The sequence below is a fragment of the Mesoplodon densirostris genome, chromosome 6 (genome assembly GCF_025265405.1).
Source record: "Mesoplodon densirostris isolate mMesDen1 chromosome 6, mMesDen1 primary haplotype, whole genome shotgun sequence".
Taxonomy (NCBI): Eukaryota; Metazoa; Chordata; class Mammalia; order Artiodactyla; family Ziphiidae; genus Mesoplodon; species Mesoplodon densirostris.
Genome location: NC_082666.1, coordinates 70,140,744 through 70,156,982, shown reverse-complemented (window position 1 = coordinate 70,156,982; position 16,239 = coordinate 70,140,744). Strand labels below are relative to the sequence as shown.

At 41.1% G+C, this 16,239-nt stretch overlaps 1 protein-coding gene across 1 annotated transcript in view; it reads right to left on the bottom strand.

Moving 5' to 3' along the window:
- Positions 1-16,239, bottom strand: part of GLDC (glycine decarboxylase) — a 97,695-nt gene that overhangs the window by 62,559 nt on the left and 18,897 nt on the right. Inside the window, exons 3-7 of the mRNA XM_060102155.1 lie at positions 15,083-15,218; positions 7,020-7,184; positions 2,866-2,943; positions 1,727-1,874; positions 836-1,032 (exon numbers count right to left, since the gene is read on the bottom strand). Of these exons, the coding sequence (XP_059958138.1) occupies positions 836-1,032; positions 1,727-1,874; positions 2,866-2,943; positions 7,020-7,184; positions 15,083-15,218 (724 nt within the window). The remainder of the gene's footprint in view (positions 1-835; positions 1,033-1,726; positions 1,875-2,865; positions 2,944-7,019; positions 7,185-15,082; positions 15,219-16,239) is intronic.

The window sequence follows — 16,239 nt, the reverse complement described above, 5'->3', positions numbered from 1 at the left end:
TGCCGTGGAGCAGCTGGGCCCGTGAGCCATGGCCGCTGAGCCTGCGCATCTGGAGCCTGTGCTCCACAATGGGAGAGGCCACAACAGTGAGAGGCCCGTGTATCTCAAAAAAAAAAACAAAAAACAAACAAACAAACAAACAAAAAAACAGTATGCTAAAGTTCCACAGTAATAATCATGGCATTCATCTCAATTCTTAACCCGAGGATTTTCATCAATGAGAAGCACTCAAAGAAGTACATTTGGAAATTACTCAAATGGCCAAAGGGCAGGCCTCTAGGAAATAAGGTAGGTCACACCCAATGTATGCATGGTAATCTCTTATTGCACTTGTCTTTACATAGCCATGTGGCATGTTAATACTTTTGAGAAAGAAACTAGTTAGATATAAAACACACTTAAAATATTCAGTCTCTCAAGACTTTCATCAATCTAAAATTCCTTTCTATGACTTCAATACAAATATGCTATAAATTGTACACATACCTTTCCAAATATGCACAAATTCATGGCATTCGAGGAGAGGTACATGGCATTTGAGAAGGGCCAGGTATGGAATAATGGGGGGGCGGGGGTGTGTGGTGTGTGTGTGTGTGTGTTGGGATGGGGTTGGGGAGTAGGTAGGGCATTGATACCCCAAACATTCATACCCCAAATACATTCTCTCTTCTGACTCTATGTTTACATTTCCTTAATCGACCCAAAATGGCCCAGTTAAATTCAACCCAAAATGGCCCAGTTAAATTCAAAGAGAAATCAACAACTTTTGTGATCAAGAGAAGGATCAGGGAAAACCATAACCACAATAAAAGGGTAGAAACATGAGCTGCTTTACCTTGTTACCCCCACCATTCTTCCAGGCATCATCCTCACCAAACTTTCTCTGACAGCAAAAAAGGCTGCATGTGGTCCTCCATAGCCCAGAGGCACCCCAAATCTCTGTGAGCTGCCCAGGGTAACGTCCACCCCAAATTCTCCGGGAGGCCTCAGGATACACAGAGCTAGAAGGTCAGTAGCACAGCAGGCCAAGCTCTAGAAAGGAAACAAGAGAAAATGGATAAGGTTGTGACCTTCCCTGAGACCAGTGGAAGGATAGCAAATTATCTCCATTATAGGCAGACTGGCAGAGTTGGTTTGTATCCTGTGAAATTTATTTACTCATTCATTCATTTAAAATATTTACTGAGTGCTTACTATGTGCCAGGAACCAGTGAAGAAAACAAACTTGAAAAAAGGAGGTCGGAAGGAGGCAGTTTTACCTTACCAAGCAATAAAGGTGTGGAAATTAAAACACACCAAAAAGAGTAACAATAATAGGGCTTCCCTGGTGGCGCAGGGGTTAAGAATCCACCTGCCAATGCAGGGGACATGGGTTCGAGCCCTGGTCCAGAAAGATCCCACATGCCGCAGAGCAACTAAGCCCGTGCGCCACAACTACTGAGCCTGCGCTCTAGAGCCGGAGAGCCACAGCTACTGAAGCCTGTGCGCCTAGAGCCTGTGCTCCGCACAAGAGAAGCCACCGCAATGAAAGCCCTTGCACCGCAACAAAGAGTAGCTCCCGCTCGCCGCAACTAGAGAAAGCCCATGTGCAGCAACGAAGCCCCAACACAGCCAAAAAGAAATTAAACAAAAAAATTTTTTTAAAATCATGCTAAAAAGAGTAACAATAATAATTCAAAGTTGAGACACACCTCCATGGACCCCCCACAAGGAAAGGTTTGCCTACCCCAGCCTGATGGGCTCTCTCCACGAGCTCCGTGAAGTCTTCCACCTTCCCCTCGGTGTCTGGGTACTGGAACAGCGCTCCACTGACATCTTTTCCACTGAAGTCCATTTCATGGGGTAACTTCAGCTCAATGAGGACTCCAGCATACCTGAAAAGACAGAAGACAAAGAACCACCATGCTTTTGGTTTACAGGGAAAGTCAAATCATCTACAGTTTCTTTTCTACGATAGAGCATGCGTATGCTGTGTCCTTCCTCAGTGCCCCCACCCCCTACCCTATCCCAACACGCACACACCCCCATCCCACACCCAGCCCTTCAGTGGTAACTGTGCTTCACACCAACTCACCTGCAGCCACTGTTAGCACCTCCCCTCCCGCCTTCCTGTCAGTACCTGTGCCTGAGACAAGAGCAGAAACATGCCTTCCTAGGGCTAAACAACCACTACCTGTAACTACACAGCCATTGCCACTTTGACCTTGGATAGGTCTTAGGTGAATGGAAAACCTCAGTAAGACAAGGAAGAAGACCTTCCTTAGGTTCCTGAAACTATCTAATTCCTATCATATGTCAGAAAAACACTTCTGAAGGAATGGTGGTATGGGATGGGGGAAAGGCTTTTACAAGGAGAAAGCAAATAAACACACCCACATGTGGTAGTTGTGCTGTGTTTGTTTTATCTGATTAGAGCACTTAAAATATATAATATGCTTTCATCTACATCATACTAAACTAGGTATTATGTGGATTCCCTATGGGCCATGTTTGCAGGAATATATACAAAATCATAACAGTTGTGTGAGAGTTCCATTTTTACCCTGTGCTTTTCAAACTTTCCAAACACTGTTGAAACTATTTTAATATTCTTAATTTTCTTTTAAAAAAAAAAAACACAAAACAATGTGTTCTTTTTGTAAAATATAAAGCAAAGGCGACCAAACCCACTGTGTATTTTTTCCTGAATTCTGACACATCTTACTTACCAGTGAGGTCATGGGAAGAAAGTGGGAGGGAAAGTAAAATTCAATAACCCCAGCTCAAACCAGGTTCAACTCCAGTCAGTTTGGAAATTAGAGGAAGAAACAGCAGAGATGAGCATAATATTATCCCTGAGTTCAAAATACAAATAAAATTAATTACTTGGCTCGAGTCTGGACGACAGCTATCGTCTGCGAGTGGCAACGAGGGTCAACAAAAAACTTCCTCCTCTTGTTGTGTCTGTTGAAAAGAAAAATCACAATTCGAACATGAACATTAAAGAAATCAGAGTATCTTCTAAGAATGCAAAGCAAAGATGGTACTTAAGGAAAGTCTGAGCATAGGATAAAAAATAATGAGTCATTAATAACTAACAGTGACATTTCCTGATTAGAATTTCACTGAAATCCAATTCCCATTTTAACCCTATTTAGCAAAATCAATCTTAAACTGGTTTAAATTTTTAAAAATATACTATGAGGAAAAAGAAAGAAAAGGGTAGTGATTAGGTGTGAGTAGGGACAAAAAACTAAGTCTTCTAGATAAAATCATCTGAGAAGTTTATTGCCAAAAGAGCATTTAGAGATTATCCAAACCGAGTGTCCTCATTCAAAGGAAGCAGAGAAGAACTCAGATAGGTTGTGATACGTGCAGGTGCCACACAGCTATGAAAGGAACTGCATTGGGTCTAAGACCCAAATTCAGGAAGTTCTCTAACAGTCCATAGTTCCAGGAAACAAAACTGATGGGGATGCATAACATTTTGTGTATCACAAGCGCATCTGGGTAAAAAGAAATGAGTGGAGGATACAAGTATATTGTATAAAAAGAAAGATCCACATGACCAGTTAACGGCAAGTTTCTCAATGGAATGGGACTGAGAAACAGCAAGGTTTTACTTGTCATTATATCCTTCTCTACTATTTGAAATTTTCCACTATGAACAGGTATTATTCTTATAATGAGCATAAATTCAATAGAGTAAGTAGAGTTGGGAGATACAAAATTAACTGTCCAATGCACAAAGCTCTTCAAAGTCTATATCTAAATAACTCTGGAGAGAAGAGCTATCTAAGCCTAAATGACCTCGGATGGAAACAAAAACACTGCTATTGAAGAAAACATTTCCTAAGGATAAGAAACACAAGGCTGCTTCTCAAGGGTAAAATTAAGTGCAGGATGGAAGGTATGAGAATTAAGAGAGAGGAAGCAAATCAAGCACTTGCAGAGTGTGCGTAGTCCCGAGACTCTTAAGTTCAGGAGGGAACCCCTGACCCATCAACTACAAAGGTCTCAGCTTCTGCAAGTGTGAGATGAAAGCTCTTACTCAGAAAAAGGGGATGGAGGTGGGGGATGGGAGAGCAGCGAGAAGGTGGATGAGGAAGAGAGAAGGTGAAAAGGAGTGAAAAGCTGAAAACAGACTAGGAACGGCATTCCTTTCCCGCTGTCCCTAAGATGACAGGAAGAAGAGCCTGAACCCACCCCTGGGACTGCTTGGGAAGCAGAAGGGCCTGGAACTTAGAGGTCTCCATATCTGCCCAGTGAGTTCAAGGTTCACAACTGCAACACTGTGATTTACAGGAAATAAATATTTGATCATTCAGATGACCAAGATATACTTCTCATATATATTTGGTCTTTGTCCACAGTTCCTGGCTCACAGCTCCCAAAACCATTGGAATTTTCTAAGTGTGAAAAGTGATCAAGGTGTCATTTGTAATGTTAATGAGGTGACTTTTGCATCCCACAGAGGAATGGGGGCTGGTTGCTAAAGGAGCCAAGCGTGTGATTAGAGGGTTGGAACTTTCAGTTCTACACCCTGAGCTCCAGAGAAGGAAGAGGGGCTGGAGGCTGAATCAATTGCCAATGGCCAAGATTTAATCAATTGTGTCTATGTAATGAAGCCTCCATAAAAAACCCAAAGGGTAGGATTTGGAGAGCTTCTGGGCGGGTGAACGTGAGGAGATTTGGGAAGAATGGGGATCTCTTGAGGGAGCGTGGAAGCTCTGAGCCCTTTCAACATACCCAGCCCCTATGCATCCCTTCTGTCTGGCTGTTCCTGAGTTATATCATTTGATAATAAACTCGTTCTAGTAAGTAACATGTTTCTTTGAGTTCTGTGTGCTGCTCTGAGGAGGGGGTCATGAAAACTCCAGTCGATTGAATACAGGTAACAACCTGTACTTGAGAATGGCATCCTGAGTTGGAGGGGGTTGTTGGAACCCCAATCTATAGCCAGTTGGTCAGAGGCACAAGCAACAACCTGGGCTTGCGACTTGCAGCTTAAGTAGGGCAGGGGCAGAGAGGTGGGGCGCAGTTTTATAAAACTGAGCCCTTAACCTGTGGAATCTGATGCTATCTCCAGGTAGATGGTGTCAGGATTGAGCTGAATTCTCAGACACTAGCAGATGTTTGTTCGTTTGTTTTCCAGTGTGAGAGGAACCCCCCTCCCTGACTGGAATTGGTACCAGAATCAATTTAACCACCCCTCAAGTCTGCGGAAGCCAAGAAAGAGACTTACATGGGCATTCAGAGTGTAAACAAAGAATGTTGCCCGCCAGTTCCACAAGGATCAAGCCGTTAGCCACTGCAGTCACCCAGTCAGTCGACTAGGGCCAGCCCCCCAAAACCTCAGACAGACACATCATCAATGTGGGCAGATTTCCCTACCAGATGACCATGTACATGAGAATTCTACCTGGAAGGTAAAGTCAAATGTATTCTCAAGGCAAAGAACAAAAGGAGGTGAGGAGCTGGAGAACGATTATTAACTAAATATTAACCAAAGTTAACCATGACCCGGCAATTCTACTTCTAGAAATGCATCCTCAGGAAATAATCAGAACTTTTGACAAAGATTTATCCTACAGATGCACAAAAATATCATTAATAACAGTGAAAAATGGGAACAAACAATGTATAACAATAGAGGTGAGGTTACATAAATTGTGGTACTTCCATGCAAATGAATATTGCTATGTAGCCAATAAAAGCCACAGTTTAGAAAGCTGACTAAAGAAATGGGGAAATGTTCACAAAATATTGTTAAATAGAAAAAGAAAACAAGCTATAAAACATTAAATACAACCTGAGAAGAATATTCTTCATAAAATAGGGTGATACTTGTTTACGTATTACATTGCAGATTGCTAGTTCCTACCCAATATCCATTCTGTCACCCATAGTAACAGAACCCCAATATGTAGGGGGCAGCAATGTGCCCATCTGACAAAAACTGCATTTCCCCAGGTCACTTGTAGGTAGGGGTGGTCAATGAAGCATAAGTAAATCGTTGACTGGAGGCTTCCAAAACACTATTTAAAGAGAGCTTATTTCGCTAGAAGTACCCTTTACTTCTTCCTGAATGCAGGCGTCATGGCTAGAGCTCCAGCAGTCATCTTGTGACCAGGAGGGCTGTGGACGGGACTGTGGTCTGCCATTGCGGTAAACAAAAAATGTTGCCCGCCATCCCAGTTCTACAAGGATCAAGCCATTAGCCACTGCAGCTGCCCACTGATGGTGCACCCTGAGAGGAATTCAGGATGGAGAAAAACAGGAAGTATTATTTGCTTTGGAGACTGGCCCAAGATAGTTAAGATGCATTTCTAAGGAATAATTTCAAGGAGCCCAAACTCTAGCATCTTCCCATATATTGAAAAGCACTAACATTAACCTGAGATGTCTGTTCTTTGTGATTGGCAGTAATCTTTGGATGTTCGACTGCATGTTTTTTTTCCAGCAAAAACCTCCTACATGTTCTGGCTCCTCCCTGACCCCTTCAGGGCAGTTCCTCAGAGCTGTGTGAGAGACTGTCTCTGGGGCTCTCATCCTTAGTAAGATCCCCAAATAAAACTTAACCTGCAACTTTTAGGTTGTATGTTTTTCTTCAGTCTACAGGATGAAAGCCTCGCATTACAGATGGCAAAGAGAGAGGGGCATTGGTCCTTGATACTATCTCGGAGTTGCTGTAACATCCCTGAACTTACCATTATGTATGTGAAGAGCAAAATGTCTTTCTTACATAATGTTAAACAATAAACAGCAGTGGCTTTTTAAATGCACTATATTTCACATCTGTTTGTTACCTCAACTAACTGGTATAATGATACTGATACAACATATCTCATAGACACAAATATGTGTGTATGTGTGTGATAGACAGAAAGAGGGGGTGGGGAAGAGAAAGAGAGAGAGAGAGGGAAAGAGGGACAAAGTCACTGGGTACTGACCGGAGCAGGGAAACCCCCGCCTGCACAGCAGTTGTGAGACTGGAAGACGTCCCTCCCCCTGAGGGAATCTCATGCTGGGCCTCTCACCTGTGGCAGAGCTGCATTGCCTCTGCAGCCGCGGTGGCCTCATCCAGCAGGGATGCATTAGCCATGTCCATGCCTGTGATGTCACACACCATGGTCTGGTAATTGAGTAAACTCTCCAGTCTCCCCTGAGACACCTCTGGCTGGTACGGAGTATACTGGGTGATCCTGTAAGGGACCCAAAACACTATGTCCAAACTGTGCATCCACTATTCAGAAAAAGCTCATGAAATATCTTCATTATAGAATTCAGTATCTGAAAATTAAGTTTGCCACTCTTGAGAATCATATAATACAACAATAAGCTTCCTTTTTGTCTTTTGTAAGGAAGCTCAGCATTAAATCATAGTAACAATGTTATCCTTTGGGGATAATCAGTACTTACTTTTCTATCCCTCTAAATTACTTAATCTTACATTTCTATTTTAATGATCTTATCATAAGTACGTTGTATTGTAAGTTGGCTCTTAAAATCCACTTGAGACTGCCTATGGTATTATAAATAAAAAAAAAAAAAAGCTCACCGCAACCATGGTTCACAACAGAAAAGTATCCAAGAATCTAATATCTAATACTTGAAACTTTTGGTTTTGGGGGAGAGGAGCTTTGTTTATACTAACCAGAAGTTCTATGTGCTCCTAAAAAATTAATAGATGTCTATTTAAGAATTGTTGGGAATTCCCTGGCGGTCCAGTGGTTGGGATTCCGCACTTTCACTGCCAAGGGCCCGGGTTCAATCCCTGGTCAGGGAACTAGGATCCCACAAGACGTGTGGCACAGCCAAAAAAAAAAAAAAGAATTGTCACTATCCAGTTATTAAAAGTCTGTGGAAGTAAACTCCATACCTATCAAAATTCAAGAATACTAATGGTTAGAAGGCAGCATAGACATGAATTCTAACCTTAAAATCCTCCAGTTATTAGCCAAAAATGTGTCTTTAGGTATGAGAGTTAACCCTCTTAGTGACTTCATCACTTTTTCAGCCCTTCATTCATTCACTCATCCTACAAATATTTACTGCATGTCTACCAAGTGCCAAAAACTATGATAAGTTCTGGTGGCACATCATAAGCAAGATGGGTAACAGTCCCTGATCTCAAGGAAAATATATTGTAGTGGGGAAAAAGAGATAAAAAATACATAAGATCATTTCAGAGTGATAAATATTTTAAAGAAAATAAAATAAGAGGAGAGAGGGTGGCTGAGCACTTGGAAAGAGCTGCTATCTTTTCACCAAGAATCCATTACTGTACTACCAAAGTGTGTCAGATTGGGGTCTAGGCTCCCACATGAGAGTAACGCTGTTTCATATCTCTATTGTTTTCGTTCTTCCAAGCCTGAAGAGTATTAGGAAAAAAAAAATTTTTCAACCCCTTTTCCTTTCTCTCCTGATCTGGTAATCACGTTCAGGATATTTCCACCTTTTTTTTTTCTTTTTTCTTTTCTGAAGGCTTTGAAATCAATGTCTTCTTACCTTTGAAGGGGAATAGAGTCGGGGAGATTGCCTTACCAAGCAGTACAATGTCAAGACTTCGAAATAATTTCCCTGAAACTTTCATTGGTATAGTTGTGTGTGTGTGTGTTTGTACAGCAGAGTATGTTTTTGCTTCAATTAATTCCTTGAACAGCCTGGCTTAGCAACTGTAAATCAGTTTGCCAAATTCTAAGCGGGTGGTGAACTGGAATAAATGAAGCACATAATACATAATGCAGACTAAGTAGAAAGGGAATCTAAGCAGAAATGGCACACAAAAGGCACAGGCAAGGGGCCACTGTGACCTCAGATCAGATAAGATCTTCATACACAGCATAGTCTGCCACCACAAAGACATATGCTTAGATAGCCTGGCTAACATGAAATTTTCATATTACTCAAATCATTATTTGGCATACGGACAGACACACAAACTTATACACACACATACACAAATAAGCATGCATATGTATCAGCTAGTTCATCCAAAGAATTCATCACAGCACTGAACAGAATGTTGAAAAATGAGCAACAAACTCTCTATTAAAAGGAAAATGATTAAATAAATTAGACAATATGCATATAATACTATGGATTGTGAAAATGATATGTAAAAATATTTTCTGACACAGAAGATGCTCATGATACATTAATTTAAAAAGTAAAATGTAAAATACTACAATCCTATTTTTGTAAATTTGTAAAAACGTGAACCAAAATGTAAACAGTTATCTTCTCTGGGTGGCAAGATTAACCATAATTTTTACTTTCTTTTTATTATATGTTCTAAATTTTAAAGACATTGGCTACCATTTATTAACCATCTTCTGTGTGTCAGGAACATATTTACAACCTTTTTTTGCTGATTATGTGATGCATGCTCTTTGTAAAAAGTTGGAAAATTGAGATAACTACTGAGAAAATAAAATCACCCATAATCCCAGAACTCCAAGATAACAATAGTTAACATTTAGGTACATTTCTTTTCAGTCTTTTTTTCTTTTTCTTTTTCTGCTCATTTTTCTGTTGTGTTGTTTGCCCCTTTTCTTGTTAATTTGTGACTTTTCTATATACACTCTTTTTTTTTCTCTAGCTTTACTGAAGTATAATTCACAAAACTGTGTATATTAAAAGTGTACAACATGATGTTTTGATATACGTATACTTTGTGAAATGACTACCACAATCAGGTTAATTAATTTCAGTCTCTTTTTGACATCACAATCATATTTATACTTCAAAGTAAGATGGCACTCTGTATAAAGTTGCGTCTCGATTTTTTTTTCTGTTAACATTATTCCATGGACAATTTCTAATAACTTTAAATATTATTCAGAAATATGCATTTGATTATGTGTTATTAAATCATTTATCATAATTTATTTAACAAGTCCCCTCAAGTTGAACATTACTTTTGGTTTTTAAATATTAGAAATAGCATAACAGTGAACATCCTTATCTTTGCATTATTTCCTTAGGATAAATTCCTAGATTCCTATCTTTGTATTATTTCCTTAGGATAAATTCCCCTCAAGTTGAATATCACTTTTGGTTTTTAAATATTAGAAATAGCATAACAGTGAACATCCTTATTTGTATTATTTCCTTAGGATAAATCCTTAGATATGGAATTTCAGATCATAAGGTGTACGATAATCAATTTCAAATCTTTCGGTACACATGCCATGTTTTTCTCTAGACAGTTCACACCATTCTGTATTCCCTTAAGTAATACAGTGATTCACAGGTTTCCCTGTATCTTCACCAATGCTAAGTATTAAGAAGCTCTGGGTGTCAACCTAAATTCTCTAATTTATTACCTGTGAACTGGGACAAGTCACTAAACCTCTCCCTGCCAATTCCTCTTGGCCATCAACGGAGATAACATCACCCATATCAGATATTATCTTAACACTCAAGTCCAATTAACATACATAAAGCATTTTGGAAATGGTAAAGTCCTTCCCATATGCTGGTTGTTTTGAAAAGGATTTATCCTCTGTTCCCGTCTTAGAAGTTTTTTTTTAAACACTCATAGACTTCTCCCAAAGGATTTATTCATACTTCTATTCAGATATTATTAGATATTTCTACTTGGAAACAATTTCTTTCTGGAAATTCATCACATCCCATGTCAGCATCACATTCCCTATCCTTCCTCCAACCAGATCGCCAAAGAAGGTAAGTTTCTTTTCTTAAATATTCTTATTCCTTCAAAGTTACCACTATCATGCCAATTCTCAAGGTAAAAACTCCAGATATTTTTAGGCCCAAATGATGACCAATTGCCATTAGTCTTCCTTCCGAAGTCCTATATCCACCCCTTTGATGCCTTACTAGCCTAGCACAGTGATTAAAATAGGAAATTATCTAATATTTCTGGTGCAAATGTATGTGTTTGACTTTCCTGCTCAAATGGGGATGGCTCCCCAGTTACCTGCAAGAAACAGCCCCAAACCTCCCAAACACAGTCCTTCATACCTGAGACCATGCTCTTCCTTTGCTCACAGACTTTGGGATTTAATATTCCCCCTCCCTCGTTCAGCCTTTCTCTCCTTGCTCAAAGTCCAAGCTTAGGCTGATGCTAATTAGCACCGCTAAAAGGAGAGAGCTTTAAAACTTTTCTTGCAAAGATGACAAATACATGATCCTACTTCTTTTACTTGTAAACTTCTTTTATAATCCACACTTTTTTTTTTTACACTAATAGACATAAATGGTCTTAAAAATCATCTATTAATGGAGATGGACTGGTGAGTCTCAAGCCTGGAGATACTAAATAAACCCTCATTTCAGGAGAAAAATGCTAGCACAGGGCCTGCCATCCTGAATAAAAGGGTTTAGTTGCCTCAGGCAAAACAGTGATCAAGAAAATGTCTGTAATCTACAATTTCTATGTTCCAACTGATATTTAACTCAATTGATTTCTGTTTCTAGATATATTTTAATATTAAAAACCAAAAAGTATCTGCATATCCAAGAAGGCATTCTGTTCTGCTCAAAAAGGATGCATGATATATTCAACATGGCATTAACATTTATTCCAAAATAATCAGTATTCTCTACGATTTTAACCAAAAAAGGCGTGGAGGAGTTGCAGGAAGACAAACATTCATGAGATTCTCTCATTTAATCCCAGTGCCAACATTACACAAAACAGAAATAGTCACAAGGGAAATGTGTTTTGATATTAGTTAACTGATATTATTAGCAATCGAAAATTTCAAAAAGTAGACCCCATAAAATATATTCTAGGCCTAATGTAAGTCTTCTTGTAAGAGCCCAAATGTTTGTATTCTCTGGAGGCTATGTTACCCATTTATTTTCACCTCACGTCACCGGAATTTGTTGGTTCCATCTCTATGGCAACCATTCAGAAGGGTGATAATGTGAAGTCTACCCAAGCTCATGTGCACAGCCCTCTCTATCAGGGCTGGCAAGGGCCAGCGTCACCCTCTGTTTCAGATCAGCTTTCGGAGAATGCAAAGGAACAAAACTTAAAATGCACCCCAAAACCAGAACTGAAAAGCAAAGAACAACAGTCTCCCTCTCAAAACTCTGGCGGATCCTAAAGTAAATGAACATATCCACTCACAGCCAGGAAGCAATATGGTGAATATTCTGTGCGGCCACCAAGAGTGAAGACAGCTGGCCAGTATTCAGACGGCTGGAATGCTGCAGCCCGTTCATGTACTTAGGAGGCTTGTTTTGTAAGAAGGAGACAGGCCATTTGCTTTTGAAATCAAACTTGGAGTTTACCATCCAAACTTTTACCAATACCCCAGGGGAAAAGAAGCCCTCAGCAATACAAATACCTCCACACGCGTTCACACACACACAAACACACACACACACAAAGCAGAAAAACTACTTCTTTGACAGTTCATTCCTGTTCTCCTATTAATAAAGAAATGGAGCATATTGAAACCAAAAGCAATGCAGGAGTGATTAGGCCAACAGATCTGGCTTCTATAATGAGGGACGTGAATCACTGCATCTAGGACATATACCCTCACCAACCAGGACTACCTCTGCACTTATGCAAAAGCAGACAAAAGATTCAAAGGCGCTGTGCTTCCCACCCAGTCTAACCTATGCCCTGAGCTACACACATGCCTTGGTCCTCAGACCTACAGGTCTGGGCTTTAGGCACCAGATGAAGGCCCACTGTGCTGACGGCCCAACACATATTCACTCACAGACTCAAACACACAGAAACCGCTATGTCTGTTTGAGTGTAAGTTCAAACAGAGTGTAAGTTCAGAGTGTAAGTTCACATATGGAAAGTAGTCAAAACAGTACCTCTATTCCTAGTTCTAAGAACGCTTTGTGCAAAGTTTAAAATTACGTAGGGTATCAGGTTTACTCTCTAAAATGTCAAAATTGTCAAAATTTGTAATCTTAGACGGGGCTGCATATTTCTGTGTGTTTGTGTGTGTGTGTGTGTGTGTGTGTTTTAGAGGTGACTAGATGTTTTAAAGGGAGAATGAGGGAGTGGGGAGGAGAATGAGCAGGGACTCAGTAGAGTCTGGGAAATGAAAATTTACAAAAACAGGAAGGGGGCCGTCCACATGAAACCCATCTGGGTTTGCTAACTGGTGCTCATAGAAGTTAGGCTCCTACCCAACCACAGAAACTGGGAGACAACGGACCCCATGTTCAGGAGTTGACTAGAACAAACAGTAAATTTGGGGGGTAGCTTTGAGTCTTCTCAGGCAGGCACTTACTTCTCTTTTTTTGTGTGGTTTTTTGTTTTTGTTTTTGTTTTTGCGGTACGCTGGCCTCTCACTGTTGTGGCCTCTCCTGTTGCGGAGCACAGGCTCAGGACGCGCAGGCTCAGTGGCCATGGCTCACGGGCCCAGTTGCTCCGCGGCATGTGGGATCTTCCCGGACCGGGGCACGAACCTGTGTCCCCTGCATCAGCAGGCAGACTCTCAACCACTGCGCCACCAGGGAAGCCCCTTACTTCTGTTTTTGAGGAAAAAAATGGACTAACAGATGTCTCAATAGTCTGTCATAGGATGGCAGGTGGACAGCTTCTTATATGAGGCGATTATACTGAAATGAGAATTTTGGTCACTTGATTCAAATTAACTCTGACAGAATTTTATTAAATAACACCTATTTTTAAAACAGATGTGAAGTGTTCAGCAAATGCTTAAGATATATTGCTGTGGAGCATGTACTTAGTATTTCAAAGGAGGCAATTCCGTGCTTTCCCATGGGGGGGTCCACATTCCCTTTACTAAAGTTGACTTTTTGTCTATATGCTAACCTAAAAGATAGTCTCTGCATCTTGCTATAAATACCTTTGAATTGCAGAGGCAATCACTTACTCTGTCCTTGCATAATAATGGTCCTATTAAATTTACCTTGTACACCAACCAAGTTAAAAAAAAAAAAAAAAAAAATCACCCAGGAAGTATCAAAGCCTTCCCAGGCTTGGTTTGTTTCTATGCTAGAGATGGTAAGTGCACACATTCCTTTGGAGATAAGGTTATCCGTTGAAATAAAGTTTCAATTCAAAGATGCTGGTGTATACAATGGCACTGATCCAAAAACAAGAGAAAGAAAGGCCCAGGGGTCCCCATCTTTCCTCCTCCATAGTCAGACAATATTTCCCAGTGGGCAGAAGAGGCAGTTGCTCTGATCTGCTCTCAGGCACCTTTGAAGCCATGGTCTTTGCCCGTTAAGAAGTACCCAAGGTGTTTTCTTGTTTAGTGTATACTAGGACGTGAACCTCTGTTTCCTTCTTTCTACCATACAGCAAACAGGAATGGAAAAGCAAGATAGCATGGAAGTTTTTCTCAAGTGCAGGAGAAACATTTTCATTTTGTGCAACCTGTGGCAGCCAGAGTGGGCAGGGACAAGAACACCCCCTACCCCACCCCCTAGAGGACTAGGAATGAGTTACCTGATAGGTGAGGTGGAGGCAGAACAAGTAACAGCATTAACAGCTCAGCCTTGTCTTTGATGGTTTCTAGAAGAGCCTGTTCACAGAATACACATGTTCTCTCTTTCTCTACAAAGTGCTAAGTAATAAAGCTAACATTTTCATCTCCATCTACCTGATACAATGTCTTCTTTTTTCAGTTGGTCATAAACCCAGAATGTTGGTTTGGGGCAGCGGGCAGGGGAGGGGGGTATAATTAACTGTAGCTCCTAAAATCCTGAGAGACGACAATGGACCAAGATTTTGACTCACTGAGTATAATCTCAGACAGCCTAAAATCCTAGTGTCTCCAAAGAATAAAGCCCTGAATCTGCCCACCTGCAGGTTTGATATCTTGCTCAAAAACGCTCACTGAGAACAAACATGAAGTCAGCAAGAGGAAGAGATGCCCAGCATCCACAATTTTGAGCTCTGGATTATTTTATGGGAATAAAAGTGGAAAGAAGCTTCTAAGTCCTCTACATTTGAATAAGGAAATCTCCCAAGCCAGAGAAAGCCAGGTAGGTTCCTGCAGGTTAGGGATAGCACTAGAGTATGGGTGTCAGTGGGCAAGTTCTGAGGCTTTGGGGGGTAGGGACACAGAAAGAGTCATGCAAATCAAGTCACAGCACTCCTGCTTTTCATCAAGAAATACATTACCATCCTGAGTTCTCCAGTAAGTTCCGCAAAATTGTCTGTGGCACTGAGCAGTTATAATAGCCCATGCCAATATATGATCTCCAGATCTGGTTCTTGCTGGAAATGGCATGCAGAGTTGCAAGGATTTCATTTTCACCTGATTGTGGGAAAGAGAGATATGTTACAGAGAGAAAATGTCTCAAAAGAGAACTCTAGTTATAGTTTAAAGCCCTAGTTTTGTTTGAATATTGACATAAGGAGAACAGCTATATGGAAAATATAAGAATCATCCTCTCAGCAACACTAAGTACTAGATGCAGGAACGTGAAAAATCCCCAAACAGCACTCAGTTACTCCTCAAGGTTGGTTCCTCATAATTTTTTTTGGCTCTTCTTTTTTTGGCTTTGTCAGAATTTCCCAGTTTTGACACCTGCCTCATTCCAGTTTTCTTCTGTTCCCTTCACATGTTTTATTTACACCAAATAAAAATTCTGCTCCTGGTAAAATATTTTTCCTTTTATTCATTTTTTGGGGGGGAGTTAATTTATTTTATTTATTTTTGGCCGCGTTGGGTCTCTATTGCTGCACATGGGCTTTCTCTAGTTGCAGCGAGCAGGGCTTCTCTTCGTTGCAGCGCACGGGCTTCTCACTGCGGTGGCTTCTCTTGTTGCGGAGCACAGGCTCTAGGCGCGCAGGCTTCAGTAGTTGTGGCTCGTGGGCTCTCGAGCGCAGGCTCAGTAGTTGTGGCACACAGGCTTAGCTGCTCTGCGGCATGTGGGATCTTCCCGGACCAGGGCTCGAACCCGTGTCCCCTGCATTGGCAGGCGGATTCTCAACCACTGCGCCACCAGGGAAGCCCTGTTTACCCTTTTTTTTTTTTTTTTTTTTGGCGGTACGCGGGCCTCTCACTGTTGTGGCCTCTCCCGTTGCGGAGCACAGGCTCCGGACGCGCAAGCTCAGCAGCCATGGCTCACGGGCCCAGCCGCTCCGCGGCATGTGGGATCTTCCCAGACCAGGGCACGAACCCGTGTCCCCTGCATCGGCAGGCGGACTCTCAACCACTGCGCCACCAGGGAAGCCCTGTTTTCCTTTTTAAATTGCCTTATACCAATAGTTGGTATGTGTCAAATAACACATGATGTACATTTTTCTCTAAAATTGCCATGCTAATTCTGACA